This window comes from Psammomys obesus, unplaced genomic scaffold (genome assembly GCF_907164565.1).
Source record: "Psammomys obesus unplaced genomic scaffold, mPsaObe1.curated_primary_1811, whole genome shotgun sequence".
In the NCBI taxonomy this organism is placed as follows: domain Eukaryota; kingdom Metazoa; phylum Chordata; class Mammalia; order Rodentia; family Muridae; genus Psammomys; species Psammomys obesus.
Window position 1 is genome coordinate 1,705,919 of NW_026596443.1, and position 19,673 is coordinate 1,725,591.

The window sequence follows — 19,673 nt, forward strand, 5'->3', positions numbered from 1 at the left end:
CCTCCGTTTCTCAAATGGAGACCAAGGAGGTCTGTGCCCAGGCGGCCTTACATTGCAACCTGCTTCTCAGCCAGGAAACAGGAACTGACTAACAACATGGAGTGTCAGCTTCAGCTCTGTCATGGCATCAGCCCTGTGAAACAGTTACTATTAATCATCTCTGTTACTGATGAGGATACAAGATACAAAGAGGCAAAAGTCACAGCCAGTAGCAAGAGGCTGAGCCCAGAGGCTGGCTGACCAGGTCCTTTCCTCAAGCTCACAGCGGCCATGGAGAGCTACGACCCGGAGCCTGAACCAGGCCCGCTCTTGCTTGACCAGAGATGCTCCCAGGCTTGGGGAGGATCATTGCAAGCCTGGCAGAAAAAGTTCCCGGGCCACAGTGTACATCTAGAGCCCAGATAGGTACAGGTGGGGAACTCCGGCCTGCTCAGAGCTCTTGCAGGGACGAGGGACTCAAAGCCCCAGTTGTATCCACAATATCTTCCTGGCAAATGAGGGGCACAGGCTGTTCCAGCCTCCATCTCCCTCACACAAACCATTGCTATAAAAACCTCATCTATAGTAACATGAAGACAAAGATTCTGAAGTCATTCGCCTCATCAGTCTCCAGGTGGCTGCTCACTGATCATCTGGCAAATCCACTAACCGATTTTTCCGATCCTACTTCCCATTGCTGAGCTTGGAATAAAGTTCCTATCCTATTTCTCCTATGAACTTGCTACCAAGGGAGTCTCTGTGCTAATAAATACTAAATATTCTTTTGACTGCGTGTGGTGACAAGTGCCTGTAATCCCAACACCTGTGAAGCTGAGTCTTACAAAACCAGCCCAGGCTACACAGTAAGTTCAAGGCCAGCCTGAGCTATCCCTGAATACCCTATCTCAAAAATGCAAGGGTTAGGAATGCAGCCCAGTGGCAGAGTGTTTTCTCAGCACTCATCAGGCCCTTGGAGTTCCTGCAGCAGCCATTTCTCCCACCTCCCACCCCCATACCCTCCTCACACCACCCCCAACCCCCAGCATTTCTGCTGGTCTTGTCTGCTGTACTACCATGATAGGTGGGTAAGCAAGAGCACCGACAGTGGACCGCACCTGCCTCCTCCTAATAATAAAATAGCAAGGAGGCTTGAGATGGGGGTGGAGGCCATGACCAAACCAGGAAGCTCAGGCCCCAGGCCAGAATGTGTCTAGAACAAAGAGGTGTATCCGTGTTTCTCTTCCACAGGAAGACATCCTGTCCTGCTCTACCACTCTCTTATTGCCGTGAGACAAGGGTCTCTCACTGACTCTGAAAATAGGCTGGCAGCCAGCAAGCACCAGGAACCCTGTCTCCACTGTCCACCCACCCAGAGCTGGGGTTACAGACATGTACAGCAGTACATGACTTCTTATGAGGGCACTGTCCTCATGCCTGTGCAGCAAGTGTTGTTACCCCCTGAACCATCTCCTCCTCAGCCCTCAAAACAAGTGTCAGCTAAGATGTGGAATATAAGATGAGGCTGTTTTGGAAAACAGCACAGTGACTCCTCAAAAAGATTAGACACAGAATTCCGATCCGATTCAGCAATCCCTTCCAGGTATATGCAGCCCCCAAAAACTGAAAACAAGCTCGACCTCTAAGCAAGACTATGACAACCAAAAAGACAAAACAAAAATATGCAGTTTATAGTTACAACAGATTCTCTGCCTTCCAAAAAAAGGAAATGGCATGTTACAGCTCAAGCGAACCACGAAACACACTAAGTAAAGCCAGACATAAAGGACAGCCACCGTAAGTTTTCACTTGTGAGGGACTTAGAATGCAGAGACCAAAAGGGTAGAGAAGAGCATCATGAAAAATTCCATGAGCAGCCAGCTTGGGGTAGATGACCTCCTCAGGAGGGAGAGCAGAGCTCACTGATGGTTGTGTAACAGTGTGAAGCAGAAAACACCCTGGAACTAAAATTCACAAAGGTATTTCAATAAATTTGATGCTATGTATATTTTAACACACTGTTTGCTTTGTTGAGACAGAGCCTCAATCTGTAGCCCAGAATGACATTAAAGTCATGGAAATCCTCCTGCCTCAGCTTCTCAAGTGTTGAGATTATAGGCATGTGCCACCATTCTGGCTTATCTTTTTTCCTCTCTTTTTTTTAATCAGAGGAAAGTCTGGAGCTGTAGTTCAGTGGTAAGGTACTTGCTTGTTAAGGCCCTGGGTTCCATACCTAGTACCTAGTCCTAACTGTTAGTAAGCTGTACTTCACATGCCTTTAACCCACATATAGGCTGAGACAAGAGCTTGACAGCACCAGAGACTGGAGACTGGCCTCTGATGGGGCGTCAGAAGGGCAGCAGGGCTGCTCAGAAGGCCATAATTAAAGTCAATAATTGAAGAGTCTAGAGATGGCCAGAACCAGACAGTGTGCACCCAGCTCTGCCAGCGAGGTCTCTCCCACTGTCTCTAAGAAAAAGATTAAAGGCTTCCACATGCAACACAGACACAGGTGTACTTAGATTCTCCCACTGGGAGGCAAGAAGCATGGGACAGAGGAAGATAGTTAGTCGTCCTCAAAGTTGCCTTTCCCAGAAATCCTTTCTTCACAAGTCCCTCTAGGGTTACTGTTTGGAGCTGGTCCCCTGGTTTCCAGAACAGCTCCACTGTACGTGGACTCGCTGTACATGCTGAGCTGTGCAATAAGGTTACCTCTGGGTGCCCCACTGTCCACAGAGGACAGGACAGCGAAGTGCCACAGCAGCTGCCCTGTATGGAGGAGCCACTGGGGAGGACAGGACCACAGCAGTCCCAATCTTCAGGGAATAATCTACTTGAGGTCATGGACACTGGCTTTTGTAGGCCACCTGGGCATCTTTTTCCTCTTCAACAAATCACAAACCAAAGTCCCACTAGACCTAAGGGCCATCTGATGTATCATTTTCTGATTTTCATCTAGTGCTTTACTGACAAAAACCACTCTCATTCTCTCCTGGCTAAAACACATCGAGAGTGTAAACTATAAGAGGGTACTGTAAGAGTGCAGGCCCTTCAGACGGCAGCCCACCCCAAGGACCCTAGGGACTTCCTATGCTGACTGGAAATCTACCGGCATCTTCATTCATCTCTGTTTGATGAAAGGGAAAGGTGACATCCCCGAGGCATCTCTGATCCCTCAGACCACTGAAGCTCCTCCCGTGGCATCCCTCCCCCAACAGTCTGCAGACATGACCCAGGGGAGGGTAGGGGTCAATGATGGGGGTCACTGAAGCACCAGGCTCTGCACTTAGGAAGAATTTAACCCTTTTCCTCCCGGCTCCAGACTATCCACCCTAACAGACCTGTCTACATGGATGGGGGAAAAAAATGCAAAAGGCCTAGAAAGGTGAAGTGAGCGTTCTGAGCTCACTAGACAGAGCCTGTCTGGGTGTGAGGCCCCTCCAGGTGCAGTTCTGTGCAAGCCTCTCAAGGTCTTCCAGCCTCAGCTTTCCCCTTCACACAGGCGTCAAAACACCCTTCCCTGCCTGAGACGGGGGTGGGGTGGGTAGATGGGGGAGCTCAGCACACTTTTTTTTTTTCTGTCCAAATACTTGTACATTGAATGATTTGCACAGCCCCATGCACTCCTGTCATCTGGACACCTTTAGTTCACGGAGGGATCTGGTGCACATCACCCAGGCATTTGCACAGAGTTAGCTGTTACTTCTCCCAGTGATTAAATTATAGGTTAGGGGGATAAGGCCTTTGATGCAAAGGCGGGGAGGGAGCGGGGGGGGGGGGAAGACAGTATGCTAAGGCCCTAACTTCCACCACGAGGGTGTAGCCCAGAGCAGGCCACAAGGAGGAAAAGGACTCAGAAGGCATCACAGGCGCTGCCATCTCCTGGGTGATCTCAAACTAAAGGTCGGCATGTTCACCACTTAACATCGACTTGTCACCTACAGAGTCCACACTACAGAACCACACAATCCATTTACAAAAACAAACAAAAGAATTGCAACCACACCCCATGTCGTTTGAAGTATGTTTACGATTTTGTGTCTGTCCCAATTCATAGGCATCCTCAGTGGCATGCATCCCCTTGGCTTGGACATCCCTGGATTCTTTAACAGGTCTGGCCAGCGAGACAGACACTTTTCACAGACAAGGAAACCAAAACTAGGAGGTGGGAGAGGGATGCAATCTGGAGTTGGCTTGACTCCACATCTCAAACCACAGACCAGACACCTCTGCTTACGGGTCACTTCTTATGGACTCTCCGGGCCCCGGTGAACCTTTGCCATCTGTGGAACCTGCATGTATGTAGCAGGAACAGTGACCCAGCAAGAGTCCTCCCTGCCGCCATGGTCTGAGGAGGAAGCAGACCCGTATAGCCACGTAGCCTACACTTCCTGCTAGTCCTCTGCAGCGTCCAGCATCAGGGTCCAAAGGTCAGCTAAAGGCCGTTGACTATTATAAATTACTAAAATGCATGGTCCAGCTTCCAGTGTGTGTGTGTGTGTGTGTGTGTGTGTGTGTGTGTGAGAGAGAGAGAGAGAGAGAGAGAGAAAGAAGGTGAGAGAGAAGCCTCCATTGGTTCTACCTGGCAAGAACTACCACCCTTGGTTTAGAGGAGATGGAAAAGGCAGTGTCCTGTGAGTCGAGCTGTCATTTCTTGTCACACCTACCCTGAAAGTTTATTCTTTCAGGGTCTACGCCCTAGCCCGAATGGAGGATGCTTAGGACAGCAGCTCACACCTTGGTTTCTTTGGGTGAAATGGTCACTGATAACACAGAGGCCACAGCAGACAGTAACAACAGCAAACACCGGGATGAGATCCCTCCATCCCAGGCACTTTTCACATAGGCCTGTTTGCGGACCCTCCGCATGCCTGCACTGGCGGCCAGCACCTGAAAACAGCACTGAGGCATAAGGTAACTGGGCCAGGGCCAGGGTGTACATCTGCTTCCTGCATCCAAAGGAAAAAGGCTGTGGAGGCTGAAGGAGGCATTCTAGATGCCCACACCTGTGCCCACCATGTCCTGAAGAGGCACTCTTCTTTTACTACACCTTCCGGGAAGCAAGATCAGGGTATGGGGAGGCATACTGTCAGGGGCCAGGAGGGAAGCTCTACCCTGCCCAGGGCAAGCCTCAGTGGTCAGATACCTCCACACTTGCCACAGATGACGAATGAGAACACATAGACCAATTCACTGAACCCTATAATCTTTTACCCCTTTTCCTACTGTGAGAAAACTCTGCTCTAAGGAAATAGCTTCCATGCTGGCAGCCATGCAGCTTCCTAAGTCTGCCTGCTTTTCCGAATCACTCACAAAAGTGCTAACAATTTCCTTTTCTTCTGTCTCTGTTGAAAGCACGATTTATCTGGTTCTTTGGGGTTCCTTATTTATTTTCTTTCTCTACAGCCGCCCTCCCTGCCATGTGTTTGCTTGGCTAGCTGACCTCCTTGATGGCTTAACTTAAATCAAATGGCGTATCTCCCCGTTTTCTTCTTCATTCTTCTAATAAATTTATCCTTGGAGAGAGAGGGAGACAGAATGTTCAATTCCACTGTTTGCCAGAAATCATAGTTCAGGCTTCTCATCTAGGAACACTGGGATGGGAAACGGGCCTGGCTATAGCCTCCCAATTTTGTCAGGACACACAGAGCAGTCTTCAGAGAGAACTCAGCCTGGCTGTCTCTTTTCCAACCTCACTCAATCCTTCCCACATAATAAAGTCTTGGTAAATTTACAGGCATGTCATTAATTTCAAAATATCCATCAAACCAGGCAGGGCATGGTAACACACACCTGTTACGGAAGCACTCAAGAGGCCAAGGCAGACCGATCAGGAGTTTGTGGCCATCCTCAACCGCAGAACTCAAAAGTAGTCTCAGTTACAGGAGACCTTGCCTCAAAAACACTGACCACCAAACCACCTGCCTTCTAAAAAGGACATGTAGAGATTGACCTGAAATATCGTCTGCTCATTCATCAGAGAGCCCACACATGCAGGAGTCCTAGGCAAGGTGGTGACACCAAAAAGGCATGGGCACCATGGGTTGGGAGGCGGGTATTTGAGCAACATGGCTCCCAAGCAAGCTGCTAGCTGAAGCCTACGCCCTAGAGCCACTAGCCTTGGCAAGTAAAGGCAAGGTCCCTCGGTCGCCAGCCATTCAGCACAATGGGAAGGCAGTAACAATGGCTTCAAATGGAAAGGAAAAGAACAGAGACTGCTGGGAATTTTCAAGGGACAATAAGAGACACTTCAGCCTGAATGAACCAGCCACCCATTCTGAAAGTTCTCTGAAACACCCTCTGTTTCCCCATTGTCAACAAAGTCCCAGCATTTGTGGCCTGGGTCCAAGGTTTGGCTGAGCTTGGGTGGGCTCCGTCTCACTGCACTGTCTGCTTCTGCCCGCTGCTCCTTCTGACCCAGTGGAGCTCCCTCCTGTGTCTCTGGGCTGGTCCTCACAGTAGCTGGCCCAATGGCATCCCAAATACGCTGATGTGAAGAGTGCCAGGGGTGCTATGGAGTCTGGGTGCCATGAGCTGAGTCTGTCTTTTTGTGAGCCCCTGGCAGGAGCCTTGAACTCTAGGAGAAGGACTGTCAGTCCAAAGAAGAGAGAACAAGCAACTGGCCTCAGAGGAAGGAGGCCGCCAGACTCCCTAGGAACAATAATGGGCCAGACCTCACAGGTAGAAAGCACGTCCAGGCTCCTACTGCCCAACACGAAATGTGTTTACCCACAGGGGGAACCTGACCGCCACCAACCACCAAGCAGTGCTGTGCTTGGGATGCAGCTGAGGTGCAAGAAGCCCGCTCTCCCAAACCAAAGCCATGAGCAGCCAGGGCAGTCAGGTTCTATCTTCCTGAGCCAAGGTTCCCCAGCCTGAGTGGCTTCTGGAGGTGGCCTTGAAGAAAGTGAGGGGATGGCCTAGACAATGCCAAACATTCGGGAAGATGATGGGGATATGAGCGGAAAAGATTAAGTTCGCTTACCTGAGAGAGGGAGAGAGGTGGGGGACTCGCTTCCTGAAGGGGGGATCAGCTATGTAGCCCGGGAAGCATGGAGAGCAGCTGAGAGGAAGGGGCACCCCGGATGCCAGCCTTGCCTTCTCCATCCTGGACCCCCACATGGCAGTCTGCACACACACAGCCCAGGTGCCCACAGACCTCTATCTGCAGCCCGATCTCGCAGACACCCAGTGAAATTCCACTTGCTCAGCACATTGCAAGAAGGGGGTGTTTTGCTCGTGCACCATTCTTTCCACGGGGGTGGCCATCTTGCCTGCCCCCCCCCCCCCCCCGGAGCTCTCTTGCGTGACTGTCCTTCTTTTCCTTATAGGGGTCTTTCCGGAGTGCTCAAGAAACACTACAGGCCTGGTCAGCATCACAGCCCAAACTCCGTTTGACAAACAGAAAGCTGAAGTAAAAGGCCCCTCAGGCATGGTGCAGGACAGGAGCTGCCCACCCTGCTCTCCAGCCCCGTGTGTGCCTAACTCCCTACATAAGCCAGGCTCACGCTGGCCTATGGTGAAACTGGCGCCTCCTCCATAGCCCAAGACACCATCGTCAATCACAACTGTTGATCCCTTCCTCCTTCCTGTCTAGCCTTGCCATGTCCCAGTGTCTTCCCCCGACACTGGAGAACAGAATGTGCTTGGCTGGAGACCCGGATGCAATAAATTGCTATTAGCAAACTCAGTCTGAAAAACAAAACCATAGGCTCTTCCTTTCTGCTCCTCTCGCACTCAACATTAGTCCCCATGAAGCCAAGGGGAGAAGGGCTCCCTTAGGCTAGTCACTTCCAGAGAAACCGGTTCCTGCTGGCTTACCTCTGCCTCTGGCAGCCTCCTCTCTACCAGCTACCCCTTACCATGAAGCCTTCCTTCATAGGCACAAGCCAGGCCACAGGAACCAGTAAGTTTGCTTCTTGTCATACTGCTTTATGTCACATTTATTGAGTACCTGCTGAATACAGCTTGAAAATCCCCTGATCCTGGCACAGAGGTGGCCATTAGCAGGCGGAGAGGCTGGGCACCTGCCCTCTGTAATGAGGAGGGAGAGGGAAGCAGGAGTGAAAGACATAGACGTGACAAAAAAAGCCAGAAGCACCCATTTTGAGAAAAACAGTGAGTGATAAGCCTAAGTGTTTGACCATAGGCTATAAATCTGCATTCTGAGCACTGGCTGTAAAATGTTAAATATGGACAAAGCCCTGAAGAAAGAGCAGGGGTCCCTACTGCTCGTCCTTCTCCCCCCCCACCCTATCTCTCTCTCCTCTCTTTTTGGAGACAGGGTTTTTCTGTGTAGCCCTGGCTGTCCTGGAATTCACTTTGTAGAACAGACTAGCCTTGAACTCACAGAGATCCACCTGCCTTTGCCTCCCCAAGTGCTGGGATTAAAGGCGTGTATCACCACCGCCCAGCCCTTCCTCTTCTCTTGATTGTTTGTGCAATGGTCAGAGTTCCTACAAAGCCATCTTCACCACCTGAACATGTGAACCCCAGCACTCACCCTCAAAGCAACTCTGTCTCCTTGGTCTCTGTTCACTTTGTGGATACCTAAGACACATGACTCAGGGAAGGAAGAGAAAAGAACTATGCTCACACTGGACATAGCCACAGTGGCAAGTGACAAAGGCAAGGAAATGAGCACTGGCCCTTTCCTAGCGCATACCCTTCCAGATGTCTGGGATGGTTTGTCTGTGGCTATTAGGAGACCCAAAGGGCCTTGTCACCAGACAGAAGGGATGATGGATGGCCTGCCCTGTGGGGTAGGCAGCTTTAGGTATCAGGCCATGCCTGGGTCTGTTGGGGGCTGCTCTGTGTCTTCCCCACTGGGATGGAGCTCCTGGAGCCCAGAAGGTCCTATACACTCCCAGGCCTTCTCACCGGCAGCCTTTCAAAGTAAACCTCCAGGAGACGAGATGACAGGCTTTAGACACACATGTCTCCACATGGTGCCCACAGTCCCATACCCCACCTCCAGCACATACAACTATCAGGGGAGATGGCAGAGGGCTCCTTCCCAGTAAAAAAAAGGCACAGGAGCAGCTCTGGGCAGCCTCACGCAGCACCTGATGCCTAACAGTGCCCACTCATGAGAGTAGGCTGCACTCCGCATTCAGTCCTGCACAAGTGGCAGAGACCTCAACAAAGCCAGGAGCCCTGGACCTCCCAGCCTCAACCATGCACTCAGGCCACGGACAGCTGGCTGTCGGCTCTAAAAAGCCAAAGAAAAGATACAGAGCATTGTTTCCTTGTTACAGACACGACAAGTCTGCGCTGCAAGCACACTTTAGGGAGCACCCACTGGCACTGTACATCTGGCCACGCTCCCTCTCTGTCCTCACACGAACGCTGTGTTGTAGATAAGGTGCAACTAGAAACAAAAACAAACAAAACTAGGGAAACAGCCAAAAACCAACACTCAAAACCTACAAGTCTAAACCATCCTGACTCCCAGCCCATGGTGTTTTCACCAGGTTATCCTGCCTCTCTATAAACTGAAACACTAACAGGCTGAGGAATGGAGGACAAAGGATGCTGAAACTGGCACCTGACCCGGAGGAGCCGAGCTTAACTCCTACTTGCCTTCAGGAAGGCCCAGGCCATCCTTCGGCTGTCAGCCTCCCAACACTGCACCCCAGACACATCATGAACTCACACCTCGTGCTTGCCTACATACCTGAGCAGCGAGCGGCTACACTTCACTCAAACCCCCTTTCAAAAGTCCTCCCCCAACTTTACAAGACCTTCCCTATTCGTAGAAGAGTCAGTTATCCACAAGAGGTGTCCTATGGACAGACCTTGGGCACCCCAGCTTAACTGGGCTGTAATTGCCTGTTTCCTGTTCCATTCCCAGGCTCCTACAGAAACTCTCCCAAGGACTGGACAACAGTAGGCTTCTCCTACCATATGCCAGGCTGTTTCACACCTCTCCAAGGGGGAGCCATCACAGCATGAGGAAGACACTACTGTTATCGGCCCCATTTTACAGATGAGGAAATCAGACTTAAGTCTGGCTGCAGGTTTCCTGTCTCCCTAGAACAGAGACAGCATTAAAGGTCTCTCATGAATGATTATGAAGGGGGAGGGTGTTGTCACACTTTAACACCTCCAAGCCCCTCCACCATGACCCCATGGATTCGTTAGGATTCCCCTACTCCTGATACTCCCCACCCTGTCCTCCTCTGAGCTCCAAGCACTCTTCACACCTCATGGCCCCAACAGGGGAAACTCAGACCCACAGAGACTTCTAGGCTATGGGATTATGAGAGGCACACTCCCTTCTTCCTGAGGTGTACCTTCAGGTTCTGTCTTAAGCAAGCATAAACACAGGCTGAGAGACAGCACCTCAGCTGACCTGGTCACTGGACTCTGGGCAGGCCGGAGGGAGGGAGGGACGGGCTGCCCCCTGAGGCGGGAGGATGGGACAAGAGGCCCTTTGTGTCAGCAGCGCCTGAGACACCTGTTCTCTCCTGCCTTCTGTGGCCTTCCCTCCCCCAACCTGTGAGCAGCCTTGTTTATCTTGCAATGCTGGCACTGGTGGCTTGACCCCTGCATGGGGCTCCACAGTCCCTGGCAGCACCTGCCTGGTCCTGGCAGCCCAGAGGCTCCAGTCAAACACAATCACCCCCGTTGACACTGTGGTTGGGTTTGGGGAAGGCAGCGAAGGATGGGCAAGAGCACAAACATTTCATGCCAGCTTGGCTAAGCAATGCTGACCCGGTGCTCCCTGGCAGAGACCGGACTAGGCATCCAGTCTCCTAGTACCACACTGTGCCCAAGCTCTGCTAGAAAGGAAGGCGGCTCTCTCCAGCCCCAAAGCATATCACATCAGGAAAAGCCAGCACCACCCTAGCCTCCATTCCCTTTAACATCATCTTCAGATTAAGGAAGCCCAGCTGGCTTCCAGGATAATGCCTTGTGGTGTAACCCATGAAGCTGCCACCACTCTCATGTACCAATAGCACAGTGGACCTCTCTCCATGAAGGGCATGGATAGGTGAGCTCTGATGGTGGGTGAAGGCAGGAAGGCTCTGATGCCAAGATCCTACGTGCTGAAACCACATGGGCAAGCTCAATTCTCCATTCCCATTCTCTTTTCACTGTGTTGGGGCCCTGCCCAGCCAAGCACTCCTAGCCAATCAGCCTTGCCTTGGGCTTCAGGAGTCTTACTCTTGTGTCCAGTTAGCCAGATGCCCACAGTCCCTCTCTATGCTGCAGAATGCGCACACTTGAACAGAAGCCCTCCCTTCAACTCTGGTCCCCAACAATTTCACATCAAAGCCAAGGAAAGAAGAAGACAGGCCGGACATGGTGGCATACGCCTTTGACCCCAGCACTCCAGAGGCAGAGGCAGGAGGATCTCCAGGCCAGGCTGGGGTGTTACAGAGAAACCCTGTCTCAAAACACCGAAACAAACAAAAACCAAATAGTCAAATCATGCTCCGGTTTGGGGAGTCACACTGAGGAACACTGAAGTAAAACCAGGCAAACCTAGTAGACAAGAAAGGATGGATGGCAAGCAGTAGCTCAGCAGAAAAAAAAGTGCTTCCTGCTGAGCCTGATGACCTGAGTCCAATCCTGGATCCAACAGGGCGGAAAGAACCGACTCCTGAACCTCCATGTCCACATATGTGCCCGAGCTCGTGTACACACACACACACACACACACACACACACACACGTAAAAGGGAAGGTACAATACAAAAGTAAGTGACGTCGGCCTGAGAACTGCTGTCTGATGTGTCCTGATCCAGCCTCAGCGAGCTGAGCCAGTCCAGCAGGGGTCCTGATGGTGGGAGACAAGCCTACAAAGTCTTTGTTTCAAGCTGTCAGGCTCTTGACTCTGGATCAGGAGGGTGAAGAAGCTGGCCTTGTCGGAGGTTCCCTATCTTTACTATCTCACCATGGCCCCTCTCCTTATCCATCTGCCTACCAGGGAGCCTAACTTCTAGTCTCTCAATAAGTCCCTGTAGACAGCCAATTGCAACAAGGTCAAGTGTACAGCCATGCAGACCTCTGCAAAACTCCAAGCACCACTCACCTCCAGCTGAACACTCACTGCTGCAGTGCTCCGGCAGACAGCGTTCAGTTGATCCCTTGTCTCTCACATACCAAACAGAGAGCGCTCTTGCTATTTCCTACTCCCAAAGCAAGATATGACACAGAGCCCTTCCCTCTGGTCTGTTTCCTGCTCCCCATGGGGCTGAGGGAGTGTTACTGGCTAGGGAACACACTGAGCCTACAGAAAAGACCTCTCAACTTCCCTGTAACCCCTGCTGGGGACCTGCTGGGCTCTACAAGGCTGTCTACAGACTCTTCCACCAGTCCCTTAGAGGGCCCAATCACTCCTCCCACCAGCCACCCATCACCCTACCGTTAGTGCGAGACAGAAACTGAGGCTCCATGACTGTGGAAACTGAGTTTGCAGAAGACAGGAGCAGAGAGCAAAAGGGAGCTGCTGACTGGCCCTCCCCAGCAGACAGGTGAAACCCTAATTTGGACCTCCTTCCGCCTAGTCCCACCAAGGGCTCTCTCTGGTCTGGCTCTCTTTCCCTCCCAGGCACTCTTCTCTTCCCCTGGGGATATTGGTCTAATGTCCTCAAGGTGCTCTTAGATGTCCCACTTTGCTCCAGGATTCAGGGCCTCTAGGGCAGAGGCCCTAAGGATACACACACAATGCCTCCCTCCCTCCTCTCAGAAAAAGAGAGAGAGAGAAAGAGAGAGCGCCCCTGGAGCCAAAGAATGATGGCAGGCCTTCGCTCCCTGCTCCCTCTGCTTTCAACACTTCCTAGTCCTGTCCCACCCAACACCCATCGGGCTCCCAGAGCCCCACTGTACCTGCACATAGGCTTCATGCCAGTCTTTTATCCTCCCTTCCTTCCCCACCCTACCACACCCCTCAAGAAACAGGCTGAGCACCCAGGCCTCCCTGGGTTGGCCGAATGACTTCACACTCCTTCAGCAGAGCTGGGAGGTGGGAAGGGGTGCTCAGCCCACAGAAAACCTGCAGGAAGGGCCAGACCCCTTTGGTCTAGCTTTACTGCACCAAGGCCAATGCTGGACTGGGGAGTCCCTGACTGCACCTCAGCCAGTGCTGGTGAGTGTTCCAGGGGCCCCAGGGCTGTTACAAAATGGTCTGGCCCAGCCTCACAGGCCCTTGTCCAGTGAAGTAACCACACTGTTGATACTACTTTTAGAACCAGAAATGACGGAGTATGTGTTCAGTGCTATGTCTAGCATGATCAAACAAGGCACTGGGATCCTTCCCCAGTGCCGAAAGTCTACAGAAAAATCAATAATTAATGAACTACAACCTAAAAAAAAAAAAAAAAAAAAAAGGAAGTCAGTAAAGGCTGTTGGCCTCAGGAGGGCCATCCAGATACTGGGGCTGGGGCTGCCCGCTCTCCCTGCGGTGCCCCTGGCCCCCACGTCTGCCCCAGGCCCCCACGTCGTCTGCTTGTCCATTTGTCACACCTGGACCCCGAGGCACCTGCCTCGGCCCCAGCTTCGCGCAGGCGCCGACCCCTCGTCCTTCCGAGGGGCGGGGCGGCCCACAGGAACCGGTTCTCCGCCCGGCCGGTTCCTCAGGCAAGAGGCGGGGTTCTGGGAGGACAGGCCGGCCGCCTTGGGGCGGGTCCCCTGGGAGCCAAGCCTGGCGGGGATTCCAGACCCAAACACCAGGGGCCGGGTGCCAGCGGAGCGCCCTGGGCTGCCCCTTCCCTTTCTTCTTTCAAGCCAGAACACTGAAACCTTACCTAGGATCTGTCCCCACAAAGCACAGCAGGGAACAACAGCCCTACCCCACCCCCCCATGGGCAGTTTATGGGGCTTCCTGCTCAAGCCAGTGGGAGTGGGGGTGGGATGTGGGTTCCTATCTGTGCAACCGAATTCGGGATTTGACAGCTTCCCAGAGACCAGAAGATCCTAGCTAGAGAATGTTACTTAGGGAAAAGGCAGTAGCTGGAGAACTGTCTCCTGAACCCCGTAAGTCCTGGCCCCTTCAGTATCTGGGACTCTTCTCATAACCTTCAGGTCTGGTCCCAGGTGGAGTACCAGGCCACACACAGCTTAAGCTGTGGCCGGCTCTTGGATAGAAGCAGGGAAAGCAGCCACTTCCTCCCTTCACAGCCTATAGGTCTGATCACCATCTAGTTACTTCTCAGGGAGTTGGAGTCTTTCTTGACAGTATCACAGCCTGACAGTCCTAGAGGCCTTCAAGCCAACCCCAAATGCCAAGCCATAAAATCATTAAAGTTCCCATTCCTAAAGCAGAGAAAGCCTCCTGCCAAGCTTGGGTCATTGAGGGCCAGAATTCTGGAGGAGCACGGTCTCGTGTCTCTTTGGCATACACTTTGGCACGCTTAGGAGGATGCATCGGCATGGTGACAGTGACAACAGGTGAAGGTGGCCTTGCCCAAATGGCAAACAACAAATCTCCTACCAAAGACAAGGAAGGGACACCCAACAAGACGGTCACCAGACAAGGACCCCATTCGGAACATGCCTTCTGTCTCTACATCAGGAAGACTGTAGGTGACAGTTCTCCACCTGCTGACAAGCATTCTAACAGCCACCCTGGTTGACATTTTCGTGTTTCAGGAAGGGGACTAGCGAAAGGGTGAGAATGGCAGGGGTAGGCACTCTTCAGCAAACAGGAAAGTAACTCCCATTTGGGGGGCAGCCCCCCCCACGCCCTTGCACAGAGGCCTTTTCAAACACTGAGCTTCACCCACCCATGTTCTGAGGACAGGGCAGCTACCTGAAAACTTACCCGTGGTAGCCCAAGAAAGGCCACCCCAAATCTCCAGAGAAAACCTCAGTGCCTGTGAGCCAGCATCAGCCCCTCAAGGGCAAGAACCGAGCCCGGGGCGGGGGTGGGGGGCAGCCTCACAGCCCAGGGGCCTCAGAGACCGGTCTCCTCTGGACCAATGTCTCACCTCAAAGACCAGAACCAGGACGTCTGAGATGTCCTTCTTGTCCAGCACACAGTTCTCAAATCTGTTAGTTTTTCAGCAAAAAGACCATGTGGGGCCTCTTCCCATCTGGAAGTAAGGCTGCAGATAGACCTGAGACTGGAAAAGTCGCTTCACCTCCTGGTCCTGGCAGCCCTGGACCACACTTTTATGACGGGGTTAGTACTGTGTAGGTGAGCCCTCCAAACAGCCCCTTACTGGCCCGCTCTAGTTAAGTCACTCTAGCCCCCTGAACCCCACCTACTCTCAGTTCTCCTTCCCACAAGTGGGTCTCCACCTGGGCGCACGGCTTTTTCTTTCTAAGCTGAGGCCATCTCTTTCTTTGGCCTCCACATGAATGCAGTGGTCCCACAGGTCACTCCTACCAACACACAAACACCAAATAAGTAAGTGTAATTTTAATTTTTTTAATAAACAAACAAACAAAAATAACCCTTTGTATAACATCTAATTATCTTTACCAAGCTGTATTATATACATGTATATACATATACACACACATACATGTATCAGTGTGTATACATATATCAGTTTGGGATTTTTTTGTTTTGTTTTGTTTTGTTTTGTGTTTTGTTTTTGTTTTTCTTCACCTTTTCCAGGTTCTAAGATGTCCTGTTAAATGTATTTTTGGGTTTGGGGCACAGTAGATATGTGTGCGCATGTACTAAATTTACAAAGGAAAAATTTTCAGCAAGAACACAATCTTTCCTCCCTCAGCCCTCATTTCCTGTTCTGGGGCAATGAGGATCAGGGTTTCTAGAGTATCAAATCATCTTTAGAAATCATAAATCGGTCACTTCACTCTACTCTCCAACAGCTTCCTGTGGAGCTGACAATACAATGCAGCCTCCCCCACCACCACTCACTCGCAGCCAGGTGCAACGAGCCAGGCTCTAACCCTCCTGATCCTTCAGGCTCTCTTTTCCAACCACAAAACTGCATACTTGGTTCTGACCTGGGGCTAGGAGGGCATCTTCGGTGCCTCAGCCTGGAATGCCCCTCTCCCCAGCTGTGTGCAGCTGGCTCCATCTGTCTTCAGGCCTACATTCAGTTCCTTCCAGGGCAGTCTTCACCGGCCTCATGACACCCCCACCGCCCTATGCTGCCTCCCCACCTATTTCTTCTCACGGGGTCTGGTACTGTCTTCACAGACACCCATTAGAAAGCAGCCTCTCTACAGATAGGCAGCCCACCTGTCTGTCCACCTGTTATCACACTGCCAAGCACAGGCCTGGTGGGTACCTGGCCCATCCTTTCCACAAGTTTCTGTCGAGGGATGAACCAGATGGCTTCTGCACTGGTTTTCATCTGCAATCGGCCAGGTGAATAGCAAGTTTTCCCACACTGGTCACCTTCCCCCAAGTGCCTGGTGAGGGTCAGAGGGTCAGGGGAGAAGGAAAGGGATGCCCCTGGCTCTCACTCCCTGTGCTATACAGCAATAAAGACAAGAACTTGTGCCTACCCTACACTCCCAGAAAGCACTCCAAATGCTACCGCAAAGTTGGAGGTGACAGCTTTGCCCCTCTCTTAAAAAGTCCCAGATGCAGTATGTATGCCCTGGCTGCTAGGCTAGATAGAATGGGTTCTCAAGTGAGCCCCAGCGACAGGAAACATACTACCTGGGGAACAGAACCCTCCAGGGCAGGCAGCCTGCCGGTCCCATGAGCCTCAGACACCTAGGATCCTCCCAGTGGAAATCCATCCAGTTCCAGAGACACAAATGCACATCCAATCCTGTGTCCCCGGGATACCCTTCTGAAGACATTTCCTTCCTGGGGCTGTTTCCAGGGAGAATGCTACATGGTGCAAGACGAATCTTTAAGAATGAGGAAAGGAGGGAATGAAATGCCTTGCACAAAAACTGTGTAGGGAGGGAAAGGAAAGGAGGAAGAAAATATGCTCAAGAAAGTCAAAGCAGATAAATACCAAGAAGGTACGTTTGATCTGAAGGATCATAATCAAGAGAACATAGGAGTGTGAGGTCACTTCCTCCCCCAGAAGTGATAATTAAATGGGCACAATACCAAAGAGTTCTTCTGGGCTCCAGCAAGGTCATTTAAATTACAATAGCCCAGGTTGGAGATGCTGCTCCGTGGTAGTTGCTCTCCCAGCATACACTGCGCCCTGGGCTCCATAACTGTTGCTACAATAATGACAGCTACCTAGGCATGTTGGTGCATAGCTTTAATCCCAGCACTCAGGAGACAGAGGCAGGAGAATCTGAGTTTGAGGCCAGCCTCATCTACAAAACAAGTACCAGAGCAGCCAGGGCCACACAGAGACCCTGTATCAAAAAACAAATAATAGTAACTATTATTATTTACAAATATAATTAATAATAATGATGATATAGACAAGAGCAAATTTCCCGAACGCACACACTGAATATGGTACCGATGATCTTCTGCATGTTAGACTAGAGCTCTTACCACTAAGCTACACTCGCGACAGCCAAACACTTACTGCGCGCCGCACAGCTCCTGAGATTGCACTAAGACTTTTCATCCTCAATACCACCCCACGAGTCGGATACCGTCAGATTTTAACCTCCTTTTACAGATAAGTAACCCGAACAAGGGGGCTGTGTTAAACTGCCGATGACGGCACCACCAGCAATTGCACTGCTGGTGTATAACTCCAGCTTCCTGGTTCTCACTACCAGGTTATCTGGCTCTCCGTGGTTAAAAGCCTTCCAAACCAGTTATCTTCAAATCATCGCTTCGTACCAGTTACAAAGATAAATGCTCAGATCCGCCCTCCTTTTTACTGGAGAAATACAGGCGATGTTTGGAAAAACCGCCAGGCTCAAGCGGCCCCTCTCCGTGAGGACCAGGACCCAAGTGTGCCGAACCCAGAACCCACAGAGGAACTTGCTACCGCGTCAAATAGCTGGAAACAGGGTCTCTGGAAACCCTGCTCCGAGCAGCAGCATCTCCGCCTTAGGTCAGACCCCTCCGCCAGCGCCAACGCGGAGGCGCCGGGCCCGGAAATTCCCACAGAGCTAAAGCAAACTTCCCAGGAAAACTCCTCGGCTTCCTTGTCACAGAGATCGCTGCCAAGAGCGCCAGCTGCTGGGGACCCTCCCAAGCGGGAGCCGCCGTTCGAACGCCCGGGGTCCTCCCGGAAAGGTCCAGGGCTGAAGTTCACGTCCAGCCCAGGCCGGCCCCGCCAGGAGCTCTGGGACAGCTCCCACTCTCGTGTCCCTCTTCCCCCAGCTCCAAGTAATGGAGCACCTCCTGCCAGGACATGTACTCTGGCTGCGGAGAGATTCCGCCGGCGACCCTAGAGCTTTTGGGAATCCGAGCAGCCGAGGCCGGCGCGAGCACACACACGCACGCACACACCAACACACTCGCTTGAGTGTGTTTACGTACCGAACGTGGGGTGGGAAAACAATGGCGAACCGCTGGGACTCCGCGACCATCCCTTCCTCAGCCCACCAGCCCCGCGCTGTTTATTTCTGCCGTGAAAGGGGGGGGGGGGGTGAAGGGTGCTCCTCCGACACTTAACAGTGGGAGGCGGAGGTGGCAAAGGGCAGGCTGGCGTGGAGAGAGGACGGACGAAAAGCGGGAGGCGGCGCCCGGCTGATCGGCAGGGGATGGACCGGAGCGGAGGGGAGGGTGCGCGCTGGACCCCGGCGGCCCTTCTCGGGGGAGCCGGAGCTCCGCGTTGCGGGTACCCGAGCCCCACGTGGGGTGCGCACGGGACACCTAAACTCGGGCCAGGAATGCTTAAACTGGGTGGGTTGGTCAGGCGGGAGAGAGAGACCTATAGCCCGCCGGTCGCAGAGGGCGGGAGGGTTGAGGACCCCCGACGCCCGGCTCTCGCACGCCACCCCCAGCGGCCTGCAGCCTCTGCTCTCCAAAAGGACGCGGGTCAGCGCGGCGCCGCCGGCCGGCGTTGTGAGGGGTCCGGTAGGATCGGCTCTGCCTGGCAAAACTTTGCTCAGGATGTAAAGTCGCGCGGAAGAGAGCCAGCCCGTCCCTAGGAAGGCGGGGGCGCGCGTGTCAAACTTCGCAAGGCTGGGGAGAGGGGCGCGCGGCGCGGAGGGGCGCACTTACTAATCGGTCAGGCGCTGGCCCGGGGTCGCAGCTCCGCGCTCCCGCTCCTGCTCAGTGTGTCCCTGCGGCCAGCAGCCTGGCCTTTCCGCTCACATGCCCCGGCAACGCGGCGGGCAGCGGGCCGGGGCGGCGCGGCGCGGCCGGGCGGAGGCACGCCCCCCCTCCCGCCGTGGGCTGGAGGCGCTCGGGACTCGCGGCTCGCCGGGCTCCGCTGGCCACGGTAGCGGGCGCCGAGCTGAGGCCGGGCCGGGCGGCGCCCTCCGCCAAGCCAGGCCGCTCGACACTCTGCCCTCTGCCCCAGGCTAGCCGCCGCCGTGCTGCCTTCCGCGGTCCGGCTCCCGGTCGCTGCGCGGGCTGTGCGCTCTGCCCCTCCAGAGCGGGGCCAGAGCCAGGGCCTCGGAAGCTGAGCGCGCCCCGGCCTTCGACCCGCGCCGACCGCTGCTGAGCTCGGGTTCCAGAAGCCGCGCTCGTACACTTCAGCTCCCGGCCGGGACTGGAGCAGGGCGCTCGCCGCTCGCTTCTGCGAAAGCCACTCGGCAGCCTCCAAGGAGAAAGAGGGAGGGAGGGCGCGAGCGGGCGGGGGAGGAGGGAGGGGGGGGAGATGGAGGAGGGAGGGACGGAGTTTCCTCCTCCTCCTCCTCCTCCTCCTCCTCCTCCCCCCCCC

General features: G+C 53.3%; 1 protein-coding gene across 3 annotated transcripts in view; it reads right to left on the reverse strand.

Annotated features, from left to right (window-relative positions):
• Sox13 (SRY-box transcription factor 13) overlaps positions 1 to 18,418 on the reverse strand; it is a 43,605-nt gene extending 25,187 nt beyond the window's left edge. For 2 of the 3 annotated variants that reach the window (XM_055598070.1, XM_055598069.1), the window contains exon 1: positions 18,323 to 18,417. In XM_055598070.1, the coding sequence (XP_055454045.1) occupies positions 18,323 to 18,372 (50 nt within the window). In that variant the 5' untranslated portion in view covers positions 18,373 to 18,417. Of the gene's footprint in view, positions 1 to 18,322 lie in introns of all 3 variants that reach the window. The other variant, XM_055598071.1, reaches the window with a different exon arrangement.
• Between the last annotated feature and the right edge of the window lie 1,255 nt (positions 18,419 to 19,673).